Consider the following 16,282-nt stretch of genomic DNA (forward strand, 5'->3'; position numbering starts at 1 on the left):
AAAAATCGCAATCTAGAATTTTAAGTTTTTTCTTCTACATAAAACAAAATATATGTTATTTGAAAAAAAAATGTTTTTGGTGACATATTTTTTGATTTTAATGCCAAATCAATGTTTAAAATTGTTTATTGGACAAAAGGAAACCGATTGACCACGATTTTAGTTATATTCACTCTTCTCTTGAAGTGTCCAGCGTGTCCACATGTTTAACTCCTCCGGGACCACGGACAACTTCTTTTTTCCTTTGTCTGGGTTCAGAAACCTGTTGTATAAATAGCCTCTATAGAAGTTAAAGTATGCATATAGACGGTAGATACAATTTTTTAATCATCGATATCGATAATGTCAATTAAAATCATTTCTTATATTTAACTTATACAAAACTCCCATTCCAAAGAATTATAATGAAAAATATCTTATTATAGTGTTTATTTTTTATGAATCATCGTTTTCGCTTTTACATTCTTTGAAGTGTGTTTTATGTGATATCTATACTATTTTAATTGTAAATATTTCAATACATCGTTACTATTATTTTAATAAATGATAGTCTATTCTTGTATGAAGTTGTTTTATTGGTTTATTATCTCTCACCTCGACATAATATGAACTTTTTATTGATTAGTTTTTAGTTACACGTAGGATGTGAAAAAATTAGGCACATTTTTTAACCCAAACTTTCAATTAGACTTCTTCGCTGAATAACTGATTAGTGAGGCACGAAGGTTAAAGAAGTTAGTAAATGTTAGTAAGTGAGTAATTATGTACGTTTTAAGAATCCATTTACGTTCGAATTGTTGTACAAAGAACAAAACCTGAGAGCAAGGTGTGAAAAGACTCGTACATTTTTTATAAATTTTACGAGGTTGGAGACTTACATAGAGATATTCCATGAACTGAAATTATATACATACTAGCTGCACCCGGCAAACGCTGTTCTGCCGTACTCTTATCATTTAGGGGTTTGAAAAATAGATGTTGGCCGATTCTCATAGATACCGGATAAGCACAAAAAATTTCATCAAAATCGGTCAAGCCGTTTCGGAGGAGTATGGCAACGAAAACTGTGACACGAGAATTTTATATATCAGACTAGCTGCGCCCCGCGGTTTCACCCGCGTAAGTCCGTATCCCGTAGGAATATCGGGATAAAAAATAGATGTTGGCCGATTCTCAGACCTACCCAATATGCTTACCAAATTTCAGAGGAATCGGTCAAGCCGTTTCGGAGGAGTTTGGCAACGAAAACTGTGACACGAGAATTTTATATATATAGATTTGGTTGCACAGCAAATTTTTTACATGACGGTGGAATGAAATTTAATAAAATATGTTCTAATAATAAATACTAAAGAAATAAAAAAGTATTACGACATATAACTAAAACTATAGATATCTACCACAGTAATTGCTGTAAGTATTAATGGTGACCTTTTTTTTTTTCTTTAATATTATTAGCACGAGATATAATTAATAAATTGAAAGCGATTAAGAGCTGTATTAATTTGGAAAAAAGGAACTTATGAATGTAATTTTAAGGTTTATTTTAAAGTAAACAGTAACGTGGCTCAATTTTCTTTATTTAATGAGATGTCGTCCATATTATGTACTATAAAAATTTAGAACCAAATAGTATGAGATGCAATAATCAGTACACGACGCCCTTCATTTCATTATATGTATTTATAAATGTTACACTATATGTTAAGATATTCAAATGTGGTTCTAAAAGAAATATATCTTTTGTGTAATAAAAAAAATTTGGAGTTAAATAACACAACCGTTTATTTATTGATATACATACACGTCAGTGTAAGCAGTCATGCTTCACCGAATTATCTCATCGATGAGAAGGCTCTTTTCAGTATTACTTATGAAGACAGTTTGTAGGGCGAAGCTTATTACGGAATCCCGACTATTATAAAAGCAAAAGTAACTCTTCTTACGTGAAACTGAATCCATTTGGATGAAATTTGGCACAGGAATAATTTGAGGCAAGTTGAAGGACAGTTTTTATCCCAGAAATTTATCAACGGCAACTATGCGGAAATAATCTTGGATTGTCTATTTTGTATTTTGTTTCCGCAAGGGGAAAGCTGCAATATTTTAAATTATAAGGTTTATTTCTATAGGTTCTCAGATCTTTTCAATCCAAAGTCCAACTTTCTCACTTCAGATTTCAGAAAGTTGCGCCTTTTCAAGGCCGTGTATAGAATGTAAGTCTTTTAACATCGAAAACACAAAAACTCAAAAGATTATTAAGAATTTTTATTACAAAACTGTCTCATAATATACATATTCAATTAAATATACTAACACTTTTCTAGAGTGTTTAATCCCAAGAAAAATGTGTCACAATGTATGGATACTATAAAAATACAATAGTTATTAGAATCATAGTGAAATCACAGTATAAAGAGCAGTGCAGTATAACGCCTTTGATCTCTTAATAAAAGCATCTAGACAGTGTAATGTTTGTCCCAACTCAATAATGCCAATAATATAATGGTATAAACGCAGATGCTATTTAAAACACACGAAAAGTGGTATGTACCATTTTTCCTCGTAATTAAACATCAGTTTCAATTTTAATAAGCATATGACACCTACAAACATAAAAACATGCGCGTGGCAGCACCTAAATTGTGTCCCGAGCTGCTAACAACATGGTGTATGTAGCTCGGGCTCGATCCTCCCGCGTCTTCCACCTTGCCCCGCATGATTGACCTGTCTACAACTTCATTGAACGACTGTTTGTATAAGACTGTGGTGAAATCAAAAATCTAGCTAGCTTCAACGCCTCATTTTTACCTATGCACATAAAAACAAAAATAGTCCATTAATTATATAACATGGGCTTAGAATATTATTTTCAAGTCATCATTTATTATTTTTTCAGTACAATTATATTCAATCTCAGTGATATTCTAAGACGTAAACAGAAATGCCAAGCCGAAACTGTCCATAGCGTCAAATTATAATAATTCTAAGTCTATCTCCGTCGTTTATCAGTCGCGGCCGCTAGGCGACATATTCCTCTCTCGCTTACTCTTGCTCTTGGGTAACGCGCGATGTCTATCTCTTTTCCTGCTTGATGAAGAGCATGACGATGATGGGCTGGAGTCGGGGGGTGATCCTGCATCATCAGCTGTAAGGCCGATTTGTGACTCCGGCGTGGAAGGTTCCAGAACTGAGTTGCGGAGTGCGCGACGTTGCTCTTCTGTGTGTTGGGGACATCGGGTTGACCTGGAAAAATATACCGAATATGCGTAAATGATCTAAAATTGTAATGAATTGTCGCATCATGTTTCTGGAATATTAGAAATTGCCGGTTTGGGCTCGGTTTGAGTGGAGATAGGAAGAAAAAAGGATAGTTACAGGTGCAATGGGTTAACAGATGATGTGTTTTACAGTTACAGTATATTGTTTATATACATTACATATCAATACCAATAATTATTAGATGATGAATGCAACAAGGAATGTTCAGGAAACTGCAACTAGATGTTTGTATTTGCTGTCCTTTATTTTATCCCTTAATCCCTTATTTTATCTCTCGGGACTAGGGATAGTAGTCACTGATCAGCCACTGATGACAAGTGATCAGCGTTCAGTGTCCTGTCAGATCGAGCTTCAATCAACCACGGTACCAAGGAGGCGGTTAAAATTACCATAGACTAAACTAAAATTACCTTGTACATAATTTTTTAGTATGTTCCGAGACAACACCACATATCTGCTGCAGTAAGTTCTTCTTCTCATTGGCGCTCATGGTTTCGTATGTGGCCCCTCCATCGTTCGCATCGGAATTGTGATGGCCGTTATTTCTGTTGCCGCTGAAACATCGTTAATATCTAATTGCTTTTATAGGACACTTATATTACAACAGTGAGGAGGAGATTGTATGTTTGTACGCACTAATCTTAGGAAATACTCGAATGATATCAAAAATTCTTTCACTGTTGGATATATACATGATCCATGTTATGGCTAGGGCGTACTAGTTTTCATTATAATTGAATTCATTATAACATACTATGAAATGAAAATTCATTATAACATACCTATATTATATATTTGACAAAATGTTACTAATATGTTGCTTTAAAAGGTAGCGAAAATCTGATAATACAATAAGTTGCAATATTTTTTTTAATATCAAACATGATGAAAATAGTTTCGAAACTGTCCATAGACTAACATTTGTGAAAACTGTGCGAATGTGTGTGTGTGTGTGTATCAAAACTGCAATTCTGACAAAATTACATACATACACATAAAATTGTTTATCTCTTTCTTGGGGATCGGTTGATATTTGTACAATTCTAGAGAAAGAAACAGATTAGGCAATACACAACACATACTTATGCATTTTATTAGATTTCCTGCTATTATTGTTCCTGATCCTGCGTTTGCGTCTCTCGCTCTGCATGGAGCCGCCTGACCAGTCAGCGTCGTCCTCATCATCACTGAGTAGTCCTGCATATGAAGTGGGTTCCCGACTATTGGATGCTATGCGCCGTGACGCAATGCGTGAGCTGTTCCGTCCCATTCCTGGTAACAAGGAGGTTGTTTAGTTTTGCGCTTCATTTGAAAATCTATTTATCCCCACTATAATTATAAATGCGAAAATAGCGCTGTCTGTCTGTTTTTTCTTCACATCTTAACCCCTTTAACCATTTGGATGAAATTTGGTACCGAGATAAGTTGAGATAAGATATAGAATAAGTTCTTTCCCAAAACTCCCATGGGGCCTGTGCAGAGTTTTCTTTAAATATGTGAGCAAGCTGCAGGTGGAAAGGATACTTGATTTAGTTTCTAAACCTTTATATTCTTTTTTAAGTAATTATCAATATTGAGAAATAACTGTGAAGGTTGAATTCACATAAGTATAATGTGGGAAAGATACATATTAAATAACTTAAAAAAAAGGAATAACAAAAATGTTTCCGTACAGGCCTTTATATGCCAATATCATAACTGTTTTAATTTTAATATACAAATAAAACTGACACTAATGTATTAATATAATTTGGTATAATGAATTTGGGAAAGTGGAAACAACAAAATTTATTTAACCTTGTTACACTCTACATAATGAAATGTGCATTAATATTAGAAACCAGGTATATTTAGCTTGTAAATTGATTATATTATTGCCCAGAGCAGAATATGTAGGCAACAAGACATGGGTAGCCACATGCTAATTGATTTTACCTATATGCCATGTTTATTGCCATTTATATATCATAAATAATAATTTCTACTTAACATAAAATCATGCTTTTTCTTTTCATAGGCATCGAATAGTTGAGCAAGGACGCCGAATAAGCAACAAGAAAACTTACCCATACATTTCTCTAGGTGAGGAGCAAAACGAGTTGCAGATACCGGCCGCTCGCAGTTAGGGCAAGAGCAGTTAGAGTCAGGGGTTTTTTTCACAAGCGATAAGCCAAAAACATCGAAATCCTTCGACACCACAATCTTGTATCCCTCATCTTCCTCTTTTTCGCCTTCCATCAAATCAGTTAGCCCCGTCTTCAAACCGTGGTGGAACTCAAAAACAAATCCCAACATGACATCATCGTAAAGATTCTCATAAATAAAATTGGCCGCATCTTCTGCGTTGCCTTCGCTCTTCATAATTTCGAAGAATTTACTGTTTAGGTCGTTCATACTAAGCTCACTTACTATAGTAGTCATTTTGAGGAACTGAATACCGGCGGGTCTATATTACGAATACGAATACAAAAATGGCACTGCAATCAAACAGATGGAATTATAAAAGCGTACAATCGATAAGTAATTTTGCTCAGCTGAGCAGCTGAGCGACCCCAATGGGGAGCTTTGCGTTTTGCATCGTAAATGACAAATCGTGAATCGTGCTTTGTCTTGTTCGTCCGTCAGTGTCAAGCATCAGCTGTCAACTTTAAATGTCAATAGTAAATACCTACAAAATTTTAATAAATGTGATCATAGCCGTCAGCTGTTTACAGATCGAAAAGAAATACGTTATGATCATAAATTTGTTTTATAACAAATAATTAATTAACACTACATTTGCTTGTTTAATCGTCATGATTGATCCAAAGTACCGTGTTTAGTAGGTGTAAATGAGGATTCAGTACCCGTCTTATTATACTACTCTTTGGGATTCAGGGCGTAAAGCACCCAAAACCTTAACTCTCACTATCTACTTAAGAGAAGAATAATATACATGCAGCATGCTATATACTCAGTACATAGAATACTTATTTTGAACGTAATACTGAGTATTACATATTTATTTGCATTTTATATTTTTATGTTTGCTTTTTTAAGCTACCTTCTATAGTAATAAGGTGCCATGATATGTTATCTAATGTTTATAATGAATACAGAGAAGATAAGAAGTTATAGCATGTTTGAATGATACGGTTTAATTTATTTGTTAGTATGTGGGGTGCAATTGGCTCATAATTACCTATTACTGTTTGTTTTAAAGTACCTACAACTATGGTAAGTGTAGTAAATAATTTTAGATTTAATTTTAAGATATTGACCTTCATTGCTTTAATGCTTTTAAAACAAAAAAAGTTTAAAGTAGCAAAAAAAACAATGTATATTATTTATAGTTTTAAAGTTTTAAAAGTTAGGCACAATCGGCTGATTTTGAGTCGCTTGGAGGACATCCATTTGGAAGAAGACGAAAGACGAAAGAGGAAAGACAATTTGATCTAAATAATTATGAATAAGTAAATTGCTGTACTTATGACAAACATTTATAAGTACACCAAAGCAGGAATTTATACCTCTGAGATTTATACAGATTTAATAGATGTCTTTAAGATTTTATACGGGACTCAACTGTTTGATAAAGAAACGATTAACTAAACCTTTGATTTTCTTTAGGTTGTTTTCAAGGCACGCGGTCTTATGCCTCCAGTCTTCACTCCTCTCAATGAAGATCTTACAGTCAATTATGCAGTTATCCAGCCTTACGCAGAATGGTTGGCGACCAATGGCATTAAGTCTGTTTTGGGTGGGTATATACATGTAATGTAAACATTTAATTTATGACTCTATACTAAGAGTATACAACCGTGAAACCGTGCAACCGTGAAAGTATTTTTTAAATCGGTCCAGTACTTTCTGAGGTTATCCAAACAAACTTTACGTCCATACAAGCTATTCAGCTTTATAATATTAGTTTACAATTAAGACTTATGTATATTCAACATCTACATTGGGGGACGAGTGCACTGCGACCACTACAATACGCTGGGCGATCCCTAAATTACGTATGAGAAAAGAAGTATTGAAAATCTAAAAGAAACTAATTTGATTCCATTGTATGTCCATAAAAATATTAATTTTTATAAAACAGTTGGTGGTACCACCGGAGAGCACATGACACTATCTGTGGCTGAAAGAAAGAAGATTATCGACGAATGGGTTAAGGCAGGCAAGAAAACAGGTCTACATATTATGGTCCAGGTGGGAGGGGCTCCTATGGCTGATGTTCAAGATTTGGTGGGTATACTAATGAATAACAGAAACATATGATACTATTGGTTATGACGCACGGTTTCACCCACGCATGGGCAAAAGCAAGCATTTCATGTGTTATTCTGGTTCATAAGCTACATCATTGCCAAGTATCATCGAAATACGTTCAGTGGTTTACCCGTGAAAGAGTAACAAAACTGTACCTCATCAATCATTATATTTATTTTCCATATTGGAAAAACGAGAACAGATATGAACAGTATTCTGTATTCTAAATACTCCGCAATATTTACAGCGTTTACGAATGGAAAATATTTATATTCAAAGCAAATTATATCTGTAAAAAATCACATGACTTAAATATGCAAACAAAAATATTGATAAAGTAATAACAATATTTAATTACCTGATAAGTAAGAAATACTGAAATAATACAATACGATAATAATATTTTTACTTACGTGGTATTACATATATATATACCTGCGATATCTTTTTTGTACTCTTGTGAACACAACATTTAACACAAGCTGCGCCCCGCGGTTTCATCCGCGTAAATCTGTATCCCGTAGGAATATCGGGATAAAAAGTTGCCTATATATTATTCCAGCTATCCAGCTGTCTACGAACCACTACCAGCTGTCTACCAAATTTCATTGCAATCGGCTCAGTAGTTTTTGCGTGAAAGAGCAACAAACACACACACATCCTTACAAACCTTCGCATTTATAATATTAGTAGGATTCTACTGGAATTAAAATTTGAGCGTAGGTATCGAAAATCGGTCAACTCCTACAGAGGTCAATCTCACAGCATGAATGGTTCTGCACTATAAGAAAACAATTGATACACTCTCAAATAAATTTGTAAACGCAACTACTTCTTGGTAGATTGGTATTTGATATTTTTCTAATAAGTACTTTAATTGAATGTTCCTTTTGTTGTACTTAAATAAAATAAAAAATACTTTATTCAATCAATAGAAAATATACTTTAATTCATCGAACGATTTAAGTTTTATTCTATAGTATTTGCAGCAAATTTTTTTCTTTGAAAGGCGAGGCAACATAGTTAAGACAATTTATTAAAAATATGATTAAGAAATTATAAACAATAGAAGTTTAAAGTTATTCATTCAATAACACAGGCTAAGTACTGCTCCAGAGTGGGCGTGGACTCGCTCCTAACTCTGCCTGAATTATACTTCAAGCCCAAAACCGTAGGAGATTTGGTGGCATATGTGGCCGAGGTGGCCAAGTGTGCGTCAAACCTTCCTGTACTGTATTACCATATCCCCAGCATGAGTAAGGTGGAAAGTGAGTCATGTTTCATATTAAATATAGTATTATAATAAAGCTAAATCGCCTCCAAATTGACTGAACTAGACTAAATTAAATGGGACCACACGGAAGCACCAGCTTCCAAATAAACTGATAAAAGTATCAAAATCGAAAGATCTGAGGTGACAAAGCCCAAAAAATACAGTCTGATTGAGACTCTCCTCTTTTTTGATGCTAGTTGTAAAGAAAGTTGGTTTAGTTAATATGTGATTCAACTGAGAAAAGGATCATCAGTTATTTATTGTTTTTTGGAAATTCAAAAATTCTTTTCAATTATTGTTTTTGCTCGAGTCATTTCTACAAACGTTATTTCTTGGCTTGATTATAAATTAGTTTAACATAATATGTTCATACATTTTGTGACGTCATCGTCACAAAATGGAGCCGAATCGATTCTATTCTAGTTGAATCGAATACTTCATATGTAAAATACATATAATCGACTTATATCTATTATATTGATGGAATGGTAAACTATCCCTTAAAAGCGGGAAGCGCTATCACGGCATCTGTGGACGGTGGTGATGCTTACCATCAGGCGAACATCCAGCTCATTTACCCGCTATGACATTAAAAAATAAATAAAAAAATGCTACTCCTTTTAGTCAATATGCCAGCATTCGTGGCAGCAGCTACAGCCAAGATTCCCAACTTCAAAGGCATCAAATTCACGTCTAATGACCTGAGCGAAGGCGCCCAAGTATTGAGGAACTTAAAGGAAGACCAAGAAATGTTCCTAGGAGCTGATACCGTAAGTAATGTGTTATATATTGTGTATGTGTAATTTTAAAAAAGTAAAGAAATTTACATCTGACTTCAATTAGTTACTATTTTTTGTCTCAGTTATTAGCGCCAGCTGCGCTTCTAGGAATAAAGTCCAGTATCGGAACCTCCTTCAATTTGTTCCCAAAATTGGCTCAAAGCATTCTGGATGCAGTTGAAAAGGGAGATTTGGAGTCTGCGCGCCGATTGCAAGAAAAACTAAGCTTGGCTATAGAGGCGCATTTGCCAGAAGGTATGATGTAAAAAAAATTAAAAATAAAAATAATTTATATTTCATTTCCAACTTTACAAAATATGGAGTGGTAGTACCTAGGAGTAGTAGTAGGGACCTCCTAAAAGGTTAAAAAAACCTGTGTCAAGCTCTTCTTTAACTTAAAGTGTCTTTTTAAATATTTATATGATGTGAATGTTTTTGAAATCGCTGCCATATTTATGTAATTTTCTTAATAATTTATATCGACGAAATTATGAGCACATAGTACCTACCTACCTCATAAATTTCTGTTCTTTCCCATAAAAAATGTTAAACCATTCAGATATGTCTGTCTGTCATTCTTGTTTTCGGTCTGTCAACTATTTTTCTACTACCCGCTATACCAGCAAATAAAAAAAACGAGGTTAAACAACTGTTGGCACGGTCATGAATTAGATGGATAACCGACATCAAAAAAGAGAAGGTCCTTAATTGCATTTTTACTCAAATGAGCCTTAATAAATTAAATATCTAATCCTATTTACTAATCATATTGTCGCAGGCGGTAAACAAACGATAATATATAAAAATGATATAAGGTGTTTACAAAATAAAGACACAGATGCAGCTATTTGTTTATTACAAAAATATCACGTATGCTGTAAAACGCATATACAATTATGGTCGCCTAATGATAGTCATTAGTAATTAGAGTCTGCCCGTTATTTTTTCGAAATTGTTATGCCTATTTATCAAATTATCGTGATTAGTATCTTACCACCTGTCAAGATACGTAATCTATTTAGAGATACTCGGTAAATACATTAATTTAAACACAAAGAAATTGTATGGAAAAAATCGTGGTACGTAGGTACGTAGTGAAATTTAATATGAAAGCTTTTGTTAGATTTTAAAACTTGCAGAATTGACATTTCTAAATTTTAAGCTAAATAGCAAAACGAGATCAGAAGGCTGCTGTATTTTTTATTTTTCAATGCATGGAGATTTTTATTCATTTTTTAGTGTTTAAAAATCGTCTCATTCCAAATGACGTCATTCATACGGAGTAATACATTTTTCTTAAAAGTCTTTAAAATTGCTCTAACTACTATCATTAGGACCATTGCTGTAGCCGTAGGGCTGACCAAATGAATAAACATGTATATACCTATACATTCACTCGAAAAACATTACCCTCCCTCCGTCACAGTTGGGTAAAATCATATATTTAAAAACTTAATGAACCATAGAGAACTTATAAGGACCTATCCAGTCACAAAAAACGCATCAAAAGTTCATAGCGACATATAAACGTAATTTTTTTTTAGGTGAATGGGTTCCAATTATGAAGGCTGGTATGCATATTGTGTCTGGGTTTGACATGGGACCTCCGGCGTTACCGCAGCGACCCCTGTCGGCCGAAGCGAAACAGAGAATAGACACGAGACTCAAGGGAATTATGGGCTAAATAAATTTATTACCAGAAACATCTATTTTGTTTTTGATTTAATATACCTTGACCTTGATGATATTGGTATTTCAATTTTTCCTTATCCTCACCCGTCTCAGTCCTTCTTTCCAATCATCAATCCTTTCCTTTCCCCTTATTTCTCCCCTACCCTTAGGAAATTTATATGATATATGTGTAAAATATTTAATCCCACCTGTCGATCTTCATCATTCATAGCTTATTACCACCGCAAGGAAATTCGCTTTCTAATAAAAAAACGGACGAAAATCAGTCCATCCGTTTGCACATACACAGGCATATCAACAATAATAAATTAATATAAATTTATCATCAAAGAAAATGTCTTATTATCTTTATACATAGTGACAGAATATTTGCTATGAGGCAAAGAAGAAAATCCTGACAGTAGTATAAATGAATACCATATATCCATGATTTTATTAGTTTTTAGACGTTGTATATTATAAAATTATTATTTATTAATTGTTAAAAATTGTGAAACTAAACTAAACCGTCTTCAAATTGTCACAAGTATACCAAATAATAGGACTATATGAGAGACACCAGTTTTCAAATAAAAAAAGAATCGTTTAAATCAATTCATCCAATGAGAATGATACAAGCTTTGAGGCAAAAAACACAAAAAATATCATCTTATTTCGAAACAACTGATTTCAGTAGTAAAAAGTCTCAATCTTGTCAAACCATATTGTATGGGAGTATTTATTTCATCCGCCTGCAACAAAGTTAGGGTTATAAATAATTAACGTCAAAATATACTAAATTCTATATAACTCACGTACTATTTCTTTCACATCTAACTCGCATTAACTTGTCAAACTTATTTGTCTATAATTGTCGTTTCATATAACTATTGTCAGGTTGATCGTTTTTATAAGTGTCAAGTGAGTAATTACAGCGGATACAATATATAATTAGGTATATGCAGTTGATCTGTTGTAACTGCGTTGGCATTTGCAATAAAACAAGTTGAAAATAATATACCATTATTGTCTTAACGTGTAGTTTTAAAATATCATTTATTAACATTTGAAAAGGTGAAATTTGCACACAGACTAGTACTTAAAATCTTTCCTTTTTATTTGTATGTATTTTTTAAATGTTGATGCTTTTTATTATAAAAGCGACATAAAAATGTTGCTATTGTTCGTAGAAATTTCAGAAATACAAAATACAAAATGGCTTTTTAACACTTTAATCTTTATAATTCTACTCACAAAAGCTATTTACATAAACATTACAATAACATAAATGTCTTCCTTAAATTTATCTTAATTTTTTTTATTAATTAAAACTAAAAGTGCCTCTATTACTTTTCAAAGATTAATGGATAATAATTTAATAAATTAAATAAATGTATTTTTACAATAATCAATATGAATTCTTGGGAACTTCCTGCTTCCATGTCTTTTAATAACCATAGCGTTTCAAATGTTCCTTGACGCGTCTCTTGTGAAGTTCATTTAGTGGTTTCTGCGGCATCCTCGGTGGGCCTACTTTGACTCCAGTCACTAGTTCCATTGCTACCTTCATGGATGGCACGAAGTCTCCTGTAATTTGGATATTTGATTATTTAACACTTTGTTACATGTCGGTGTAGATGTAGTTAGGATTGGGTTATCTATGCAAGATTTCCCCACACAGAAAAATAAGGCTGACAACCTCGGGATGACAACATCGTTCTTCTTATTCTTGTTATTTTATCTGCGTCTCGATGCTCGTGAAAATTCGTGATGTAATAATATAAGTTGTATGTATAATTATATGAAAATAACATGTTCTTTAATTTATTACGCGCTTTGTGAATATTATATGTCAGTTATGTTTGATCCCCGATAGATGTCACGGTGACAACTCACCAAAAGGGGCTCTGGCAAACATTGTTTGTACAAATCCATGTTGTTATTTTTTAACTGCTAGTATTATTTTCACGCAGTTTTAAATATACGTGGGAATTGAGCACGCCTGGACACGAATTGGGCCAGCTCGCACCGGAGAAGTCACTTCGGCGACCCGTTTCCTTATCTTTCCAGTCGAATTCTTTTCTCATCCCTTACCCCTTAAAAGCTGGCAGCGCACAGAGGGAATGCCTCGGCGAATGTTTATGGGCGGTGGTGATAGCTTACCATCATCTTGGATGCCCGTTACGATATAGAAATAAAGAAAAAAAAACACGGAAGTATGTTTGTCTATTCCATTGCTACTTTTGTCCTATTTAAAAAACAAGTAAGTGTCATCATAATCGTAACACTGGTTTAAAAGGTACAATACAAAATATGAAAATCATTATGGAATATGTTGAAAAGGTGACATCGCTTATAAAATTGCCCCACGTGTAGATGTATTCGCTTGTTCCGTCTTACCAAATTTCGAAGTTACTCAGTCGTAACTTGTCAAAGTTTTCTCGCAAAAATTGCAATGCAAATTGTATACCATTACACGTAATTCCATCAACCAGTGAGTTCAACTTCTCCTGCAGTTTTTTGGCCTGGCTGACTTCGCCTTTCGTTGTCAACCGTACTATGTCGCTCGCTAACGATGGGAATATGTTGTTGACTGTGGCGATGCTCGAGTCGTGGCCCATGAGCGCAGATGGCCCTAACAGCTGAAAGTAATAATAAATAATGTTAGTAAACTTTTATGAACAATATATTTTATTTTCTAAAAGGAACATGCTGTATATCGTTCAGACATCTAATAAATAAAAAAGTCGCAATGTGCGTTGGATACCAACATGATTCGCGACGTATATAACTCGGCCATCTGTTAGCTGGTCGGCCACGTGGGTTGCCACTTCCAAATCCGCTTTCATTCCCATGAATTTTGGTAATCTGCTTTTTGCTATTGTGAAGAACTCCGCCACATTAACTGCGATGTAAGGAAGATGTTTGTAACTTTAGCGCAAATATTATTAGTAGATACCTACTAGATGTGTAAGTATTTTTAGACAATTTATTAATAATACATAACAATTGAAATATGAACTAAGAAAAGTTGAAAGGGATCAGTGCAAGCTTCATTAAAATCTGTTAAATAGTTTTTGAGATAGAGGGCTAAATAAATATTATACAGTTTCCATAAGGAACACAGCGCAAGCGCAATGGCTTCCACGGCTTCTCAAAAAGACTATTTAATTTTGTAAGTTACTACTTCTTGACACTCGTATAAAATAAATTAAAATCTCAATTTTTTACTATTTTTTTTTACAGTTTTCTTTTTATTATTGAAAGGAAATGTACTATTTAAGCACTGTATTTTTATTGATCGTTCATAAGTTATGGATAGCCGATAATATTGACATTCTCGAATGTACTTTACCATTTACTCCAGTCATCATCGGAAAGTGATAGTATAGGAGAGGCAGGCTGGGTGCAGCACTGCTGACCACTTCCAGATATGCCACGAGCTGGTCAGCGGTCCGGGGACGGAAGTAGAGCTCTGGAAGCGTCATTATCGCATCAACGTTCCGCTTGTCAGCAAATTTCACCTGTAATCATTGTTATATTAACAAACTGTTGGGTTTTTGATTGTGACTAGGCAGAGTTATGAGCACCAACGTAAATTCAAATTCAAATTCAAATGATTTATAGTGATTCACAGGTTATAAGGAAGGTATTACATTATATAAAGTTCTACTGTGATCTGCCATGTGGCGTACAATTGTCAATTTTTTACTGTAATGTAGGTATATTTATTTGGAATGCTCTGATTGAACATCTAGTCACGCTGCAGCGTCAAGCCAAGTTCAAGCAAAAGAACTGACAACACAGCGGTGTGTGTATAATTACAGGAACTACTTCAAGCGACTTTTCCCTCCATAACTTAAAATCAATCAAAACATTCATCAAAACCACATAGAATTACGTACACATAAATATGTGTACGTAGGCAGAGATATAAGTATATCCTCAAGGACAACTAGAACTCAAAATTTAATTAACCTAGCTGAAACGGTTGCAGGACTAAAAATCGTAATTTTTCCACCGACTGACATCGTACTATGTGATATGTAATTATTAACAGACATGTTATAATTGATATTGATAAAACAAGGAATAGAGTTTCGTCCTTACTTATTTATTTTTTGTATTTGTTGTAGAACTTCGCGCTCATTTAAATCTCAATATTTTTTTCAAGTCCACAACCAAACATATTCTTAGATCATGGAAGTCATTTTCACATTTTTTATGTCACAGCGGGCAACTGAGCTGGTCGTTCGCCTCATGGTGATCACCAACGCCCATGAACATACATAGAAGTACGAATGCTCTACCCGCTTTTAAGCGGTAAAAAACCAAGAAAGGATTGATGATTGAAAAGATAGAATGGACTGGGAAGGGTGAGGAAAACGAAATAGGCACCCGGCTCCGGCATTTATGTATTTGGTTTTTTTTTATATTCCTCGTTTTAAAAGTTAATATTATCATTTTACTCATTGGGTAAAGTACTTTCGATATCAGAAATAGTTGCGGTATAATCTGGGCACACTTAACGATTACACCCGGTAAATTTTAGCTTGAAATATGTTGGTGTTATAGTCTTAATTATGTGCGAAAGTTTACTGTGAACTACACTGTGAAAGTTAACTTTTAATTATTTGACTTCAGAAGAATTCTAATAGTCGGGTGCATTGTTTTTCTTTCTTAATGGCTTGTTATTTATAAATACCTCATCAATGTTGTTATCCTCATGCATAGTATTGCAGTAACAGGCATAAAATTTAACGTTTGTTGAGTTTATATATATTAATTAATGCAATGTTATTTCTCTAATTATTCCGTTGTTGTGAATCGATTATGAATACGCAGGTACACAAAGGCCCGCCATCAGGTGCTTATGTGTTAGTACGTTTTTGTAATTCTGTTTTAAATGAATATACAATGTAATGTAATTGGACCCCTTTGTAATGTAATACAAAATGGAAAAACGCAAATACGTAAGGCGTTTGATTCGAGGCGGTTGTTCGGTATTTTATAGTTTCTTGTT

General features: G+C 33.9%; 3 protein-coding genes across 4 annotated transcripts in view; 1 reads left to right on the forward strand and 2 right to left on the reverse strand.

Annotated features, from left to right (window-relative positions):
* Positions 1-2,250: 2,250 nt before the first annotated feature.
* Positions 2,251-5,886, reverse strand: LOC119828776 (SAGA-associated factor 11 homolog). Of its 2 annotated transcripts, none has more exons than XM_038351027.1 (4): positions 5,349-5,886; positions 4,365-4,554; positions 3,693-3,827; positions 2,251-3,246 (listed from the first exon to the last, which is right to left on the reverse strand). In XM_038351027.1, exons 1-4 carry the CDS (start codon positions 5,701-5,703, stop codon positions 3,009-3,011), a joined length of 918 nt encoding a protein of 305 aa, XP_038206955.1. In that variant the 5' UTR covers positions 5,704-5,886; the 3' UTR covers positions 2,251-3,008. The 2 variants fall into 2 exon arrangements, with proteins under 2 accessions (XP_038206955.1, XP_038206954.1); XM_038351026.1 differs by having other exon boundaries at positions 3,693-3,836.
* Positions 5,887-6,284: 398 nt separating this feature from the next.
* LOC119828557 (N-acetylneuraminate lyase-like) lies at positions 6,285-11,285 on the forward strand. The gene is made up of 7 exons (XM_038350745.1): positions 6,285-6,498; positions 6,892-7,021; positions 7,367-7,512; positions 8,636-8,804; positions 9,434-9,579; positions 9,672-9,843; positions 11,133-11,285. The coding sequence occupies exons 1-7, from the start codon at positions 6,496-6,498 to the stop codon at positions 11,270-11,272; spliced, it is 906 nt and encodes a 301-aa protein (XP_038206673.1). The 5' UTR covers positions 6,285-6,495; the 3' UTR covers positions 11,273-11,285.
* Positions 11,286-12,475: 1,190 nt separating this feature from the next.
* The window catches only part of LOC119828545 (N-acetylneuraminate lyase-like), a 41,687-nt gene continuing 37,880 nt past the window's right edge, over positions 12,476-16,282 (reverse strand). Inside the window, exons 4-7 of the mRNA XM_038350729.1 lie at positions 14,615-14,783; positions 14,031-14,164; positions 13,730-13,901; positions 12,476-12,846 (exon numbers count right to left, since the gene is read on the reverse strand). Coding sequence (XP_038206657.1) covers positions 12,707-12,846; positions 13,730-13,901; positions 14,031-14,164; positions 14,615-14,783 — 615 coding nt within the window. The 3' untranslated portion in view covers positions 12,476-12,706. The remainder of the gene's footprint in view (positions 12,847-13,729; positions 13,902-14,030; positions 14,165-14,614; positions 14,784-16,282) is intronic.

This window comes from Zerene cesonia, chromosome 8 (genome assembly GCF_012273895.1).
Source record: "Zerene cesonia ecotype Mississippi chromosome 8, Zerene_cesonia_1.1, whole genome shotgun sequence".
Taxonomy (NCBI): domain Eukaryota; kingdom Metazoa; phylum Arthropoda; class Insecta; order Lepidoptera; family Pieridae; genus Zerene; species Zerene cesonia.

What these genes read in the sequence shown, in the direction of transcription:
- LOC119828776 (XM_038351026.1), bottom strand. Translation starts at nt 5,703, where the DNA reads ATGACTACTATAGTAAGTGAGCTTAGTATGAACGACCTAAACAGTAAA. An exon ending in TCACCTAGAGAAATGTATGG is followed by an intron (nt 4,555 to 5,348) that starts GTAAGTTTTCTT and finishes CCTTGTTACCAG; the next exon opens with GAATGGGACGGAACAGCTCA. An exon ending in AAATCTAATAAAATGCATAA is followed by an intron (nt 3,837 to 4,364) that starts GTATGTGTTGTG and finishes ACGATGTTTCAG; the next exon opens with CGGCAACAGAAATAACGGCC.
- LOC119828557 (XM_038350745.1), top strand. An exon ending in TGGCATTAAGTCTGTTTTGG is followed by an intron (nt 7,022 to 7,366) that starts GTGGGTATATAC and finishes TTTATAAAACAG; the next exon opens with TTGGTGGTACCACCGGAGAG. An exon ending in TGGCTGATGTTCAAGATTTG is followed by an intron (nt 7,513 to 8,635) that starts GTGGGTATACTA and finishes TCAATAACACAG; the next exon opens with GCTAAGTACTGCTCCAGAGT.